The sequence below is a fragment of the Oryza brachyantha genome, chromosome 9 (assembly GCF_000231095.2).
Source record: "Oryza brachyantha chromosome 9, ObraRS2, whole genome shotgun sequence".
Taxonomy (NCBI): Eukaryota; Viridiplantae; Streptophyta; class Magnoliopsida; order Poales; family Poaceae; genus Oryza; species Oryza brachyantha.
Genome location: NC_023171.2, coordinates 9777504 through 9783857, shown reverse-complemented (window position 1 = coordinate 9783857; position 6354 = coordinate 9777504). Strand labels below are relative to the sequence as shown.

General features: G+C 40.4%; 1 protein-coding gene across 1 annotated transcript; it reads left to right on the top strand.

Annotated features, from left to right (window-relative positions):
• Positions 1–4739: 4739 nt before the first annotated feature.
• LOC102715049 (transcription factor MYB36-like) lies at positions 4740–6309 on the top strand. Its single transcript, XM_040527815.1, has 3 exons — positions 4740–4875; positions 4986–5115; positions 5275–6309. The coding sequence occupies exons 1-3, from the start codon at positions 4740–4742 to the stop codon at positions 6146–6148; spliced, it is 1140 nt and encodes a 379-aa protein (XP_040383749.1). The 3' UTR covers positions 6149–6309.
• Positions 6310–6354: the final 45 nt, after the last annotated feature.

Below are 6354 nucleotides of genomic sequence, written 5' to 3'. Positions count from 1 at the left end.
GATGTACTTTCTGCATCTAAAGTTTTTACTAAAACATGCTACAATAAGAGAAATACGACCATGGTCCGTGTCCTGGTCTAACTAGTAACAGCTGCTGCAGCATATTAGCGCTGCTACGAGCAACAAAACATTTGACCAAAATCAGGACATGAACAATATTGCTCCACGTTTACCACAATATGCGTACTGCTAATTAGGGGTTGCATGCATGTTGACTTGAGTTAGATTAATTGGTACAATTTGTAGATCATATATATATTACTTAACTAATTGTCGATGACATTGGCTACAACGACATGGTAACTGATTTGTCACGGTTTTTCTAGCAAGCTAGGTTATTCGTCTCTGGTTGAAGAAATTGACAGTGATGTTGTCTGATCCTGTCATTTGTAAAGTGAAAAACAACAGCTTGAATATTTATTGTCACATGCTGAAATATATGTGCAAACGTCTTATCATGGCCGGGTATGTGTGTACACATGACAAGTGGCTAATTGGAACATGTTTTTAGACCCTGTATAATTCCTAAAATAAAAGTTTTCACGCTATAACATTAAATGTTTGGACACATGTAAACAATTACACAGATTACGTGTAAATATGAGACAAATCTTTTAAGCCTAATCGCGTTATGATTTGACAATATAGTGCTACATTAAATATTTGCTAATGATAGATTAATTAGACTTAATAAATTCGTCTCACACTTTTCTGACAAAATCTGTAATTTGTTTTGTTATTAGACTATGTTTAATACTTTAAATGTATGTTTGTATATCCGATGTGACAACCAAACCTAAAAATTTTTACAACTAAACATGTCCTTAGACATACTACACAAAATAAATCGTTATTCAGAGGTTTATGTACATGTGCACGATCTCAAGCTCATGATATGAAGAGATGAAAAATGGATTTCATGTTTGCTCATACGATGTAAAATAACCTAAGAGATTTTGAATAATTTCATGTTAATAGGTATATTGTTCTTAAAAAGAAGAAAGAGAAAGAAAAATATTAATAATTGTGCCTAAGAGATTTTGAATCGTTTTAGATAAGGAAGATCATTACATCCTTCACCTCAGCATTTAGGACGTATCAATAGTTGAGCCTAAGATATCTCGAATTCAAACAATAGTCTCGACAAAGGATAAAACCCCCTATGAGATGAAATAAAAAAAATGCACCAAGTGAAAGCATATAAATCATAATGCACTAAGCAAAAGCACATTAAGCATGAAGCGCATTAGCAGCTCAGTTTACCTTCCAAATTGTGTAAAATATGTCTTGACGATCAACTCCAACAGCGTGGCACTCCATATTTTTCTTTCTGCTTATACTTAAATTTTCAACTTTAAATTTAGAGTTAATTTTAAGATTTTTCACCAAATTTTATTTTCTAGCCCTAGCTTTAGATGGTTAGAAATACATATATAAAAATTTTATTTATAAATTACCTCGACTTATATGAGCAAAATAACATTGTCTTATGAGACCAACATCGAAAAATCTAGGCGTCATTACGTAGGTTAACTAGAACTAAGGTCTGTCCAATTTAATGCTAGGTGCTCTTCTTTCGGACTTAAAATAGAAAATAAAAACTAGTACTACCTCCGATTCATCCTCGTAACTTAAAATGTTCGACTTTTTTAAGCTGTAACGTTTGATCATTCGTATTTAAAAAATAGTATAAATATAAAAATAATAAGTTATGTTTAAAGTTCATTTAATTCACGAGCAAAATAAATAATATTTAAAGTCCTTGTCGTGAAAAGACAGTCGGCACACTGATCGATCGATCAGCTTTTCTGCAGCTCATATTAGCCGATATTTTATCTGATTGATAGAATATACATATATAGCTCAATTGCTTAATTAACCTTTTTCCTTTTTGTCACAAGGGTTGACAAAAGTTCACCCTTTCACAGATGACGGACACTTAAATTAACTTTGCATGCTTGACCAGAGCTCTAGTTATGCAGCCTAATTTAAAGTGCCCTCATGGCGATTAAGTGCTTCAATATTCATACATGGGTTGCAGATAATGACACTGTGCGTAATGATGACACTGGTAGAGGGAGATAGCTAGCTAGAGCTGTGATAAGAAGTTGCCATATAAATAATTAACAGATAGGATTGTTAACTTAAATTAATTTCTAGTTACCCAAAGTTTCTCTTCCCCTATGTATGATCCTCCTAAAACTAAATTATAACATGCATACCTTAGTCCATATTTAGATAGCCAGAGTACTGTACTCAGTTTGTACTGGGTGCATACTTGCATGTGATGATGATGCTCCTAATGATTAAGAAAATGGTATTGTATATGCAAGATCGATCATGATGTTTCCAAATGATAAGGGTTTGGTTTTTATACATGTGTAATTAGCAATATAAATTGGCAGTGTTGTCGACGCTTTATTGGCGTACGGACACCGCTGACTTTTGCCTTCTTTGATTGTACTCCCAGTTTCGCCGTTGATTCTTTACTTAACACTTGATCATTTATTTTATTAAAAAATTTAATTATTAGTTATTTTGTTATGATTTGATTTATTACTAATAATTTATAATTTTATATATTCACATAAAAATTTTGAATAAGAAAAAGACCAAAATATAGACTCAAAAGTCAACGACATCAAATAAAAATAACCAATTAAATTGTACAGTATATATGTGCTTATACGTAGATTGTCATGAAAATGAAAATACTGTTAGTATTTTGATGGTTAAGTCTGACCTGACCTGACGCTGAGGCGATGTGTGCTTTCTGTCGGAATAAATTAAGAGGTGAAGTACTGTGCAGATAATCGTAATTTTTTCGCATGTGAACAATTTATATAATTTCTGAATTAAACAATTCACCTGGTACCTTTGTTTTTAAGTAAATAATGTTGTTAACTTTTGGACTCACGATTAACCATTTGTCTTGTTAAAAATATTTAAGTATTATTTATTTTGCTGTGATTTATTTATCGATAAAGGTATAAGCATAATTTAAATCTATACGCTAAATTTGGAACAAAATAAACGGTCCAACATGACTAATAAATATTTTTTATATAATAGAACTTTGGTAGTCGTCTTGTATGTGTATATAACACCTACACCGGTCACAGTCCGGAGCCCGGATGATTCATATATAGTTAAGTTACGTTGCATCACAATTCACAAATTGTTTTGTTTTCTTACTGAGATCATAGTGAGATCATAGGCCATGCCTTTGGTGTTCGTAATTCATATGCATGACACCGGGAGATATTTGTCGTTAATTTGGATGTTGACAGTCTTCCAAACGAGATTTTATTTGATGGTCCTTGAAAAGATTTAAAAACCAGACGTATATCCAAATGTTAAAGAAGAGGCACATACATACTTGCTGACCAATGTTAGGAATATATTATGCCATATATAAAGTTGCCACGTAAGGACAAAAAAACAAAGATTATTTTGTAGTCCTTGACAAGGTGATGCCACACTTCTAGCATAAAACTTTCTACGGTACATTTGGTACCTCGGATACTTTCTTTACCACCAAAAAATTTCTCAAGAAAAGTATATAAACAGTCTTTTGAAAAGAGATTACAACATTATAGTCTAAAATGGGGCACATAATTCTATGGTAACGATGAAAGTAAAATTAAGAAATGAGCAATTCTATTGTCCTTGAGAAGGTAGTAGGCCATCATACATATGTACTAGTGTATAATTTGACGCATCAAGAGTTATCAAAGTTTATAGGATAAAATTTTGATACCTCAAAATACTACCGGTTTAATTTCAAGTTCGAACATAAGGATACATCAGGCAATTCACATTTACTCTAGCATCCCCATTATGTGGTGTCTTGTCTCCAGTTTCAAATGTGGAAGACAATTTAACTACCAAATTCGTACTTGAGAACTTTGATTCTGAAATAACGATATTGAGATGCATGTATCGACTGGTTTACCGAAAACGTAATTTAAGTCAATAGAGAAAGATAGACATTTCACCTTCGTCAATATTCCCCATTTTACGTAAGTGCAATATGCTAGTAAAAATCCAACACAAGTGTCTTTTGTCGTATATCTTAAGAACCCAACTTAAATGAACTTGCATCCACACGACATTAAGGGGGTAATTATTTGTTTTTTTATAGAAAAAGTCAAACGATATATTTACAAACGAAAATAATTTGTGTTTTATAAACGTATTTTTAACAACCTAAAAACCAAGGCTGGAAAATAGACTTTGTTGAAAATAATCTCAAAATCAACTTCAAATTTAAGGTTTAAAAAACAAATCAAAATTTGGGTTATAAGCACGAGCAGAACCGAAAAGATAGAGCCGTCAGATTCATATATCAAATCCAATTCTCATTCTGAAATCCAGCTCCATAAAAGAATAAATAAATCTCCAGTTGCATATTTATCAAATAATTAACCAATTTTAAGCAGTAACGATGAACAACACATCCCTACAATCGACAACACAACCCAAGTAGAAAGTGTTGTAACAACTAATTAATACTCCTAATTCTTTAATCATCTTCCCTGATTAATCTTAATTAATTAATTCGATTATAATGGTAAGCATCACATCAAGCTTGCAAGAATGGCTAATACAAGAACACGCGCTTCCCTCCCTTCTCCATCAGGGCTCGTTGCTATAAAACCCCCACCACTCCGCCCAGCCGCATCAGACACTGCACCGCCGCCGCCGCCGTAGCCGGTCGAGATCGAGGTGGAAGCACGATGGGAAGGGCGCCGTGCTGCGACAAGGCGACGGTGAAGAAGGGGCCGTGGGCGGCGGAGGAGGACGCGGCGCTCAAGGCCTACGTCGACGCGCACGGCACCGGCGGCAACTGGATCGCCCTCCCCCACAAGATCGGTACGTACGTGCGTGCTCGCTCGCCGTCGCGGCCGCCGGCCGCCGTAGAGATGATGATGATCGCATACGTTGGGGGGAGTAGCTCACTGGCCGGAGCTGGTGGTGTGCAGGGCTGAACAGGTGCGGCAAGAGCTGCCGGCTGCGGTGGCTCAACTACCTCCGGCCGAACATCCGGCACGGCGGCTTCACCGAGGAGGAGGACCGCCTCATCTGCAGCCTCTACATCGCCATCGGGAGCAGGTATAGTAGTACAGCATCTCGGTCTCGGGAGCATTTGCGTACAAACACCTTTTTTTTCCCAACCACTGCGACAACCTGCTCGATCTCGATCGATCATGGGGAGAGGGAGAGGGAGCTAGCTTGGCTAATGGTTGGATGGATCGATGGCCATGGCGGCAGGTGGGCGACCATCGCGGCGCAGCTGCCGGGGAGGACGGACAACGACATCAAGAACTACTGGAACAGCAAGCTCAAGCGGCGTCTCCTGGGCGGTGGTCGCCGGCCGAGGGGCGCGCCGCCGCGGCTCGTGCTCGCGGCCACAACAGGCCCAGCCTCTGCCGCGGCCGCCGCCGCGACGTCGCACAACGCCCTGGCCGCGTCGGCGATCGAGCGGATGCAGCTCAGCGCGCGGCTGCGCCGCCTGGAGAACCCGGCGCCGCGGCCCTTCACCTTCTACGGCAACCTCGCCGCGCCGCCGTGGCCGAGCCAGCAGTCTCCTCTCTCCCCCGTGACGAGCGGTGCAAGCTCGGACACGCGGCGGCTGCACCACCAGCACCCGTCCGGCGCAGCTGCTACCTCGAGCTACTCCGGTCTCATCAGCTGGTCTCACTCCCACACGCACAGCGGCGGCGGCAGCTACACGGGCGGCCACGACGCTTGGCTCGACACCTCCACCCCGCCGATGTCGACGAGCATCGGCGACACCACGACGACGACGGCCGGAGGCGACAGCTCGAGCTCGACGCCGACGGTGAGCTCGGCCACCACGCCGTTCGTCGGCAGCATGATCGACATGGAGGACGAGATCGACATGCTGCTCCAGCAGATCAAATGCTTCGATGAGAGCGACGTCGACGACCAGCGGCTGATCGGCGTCGACGAGGCCACCGCCGGAGCAGCAGAACACTACCTCAGAGCATTGATCAACGAGGCGGCGATGGACGCCGCCGGCGGCGGCGGCGGCGGCGGCGGCGACTGGAGCTCTTGCTCTACTCCAGGAGTGGACTCCGTGTTCCACGACTACGCTCAGCTAGACTACGGACAGTATAATTAATTAGCTTTGTAACCACGTAATGCGTGTTGTTATATATATATATATAGAAATGTTTATTATGCAACTGTGAAGATAATATCCAAAGGGAACAGAAAAATCTATGTACATGTTAACACATGTTCTTCCCCAAATCAGTCGAATTTTGAGCCGTCCAATGTTCATCAAACACTTCAAATTTCATCCAAATGTGACTACGCATGCAGCAT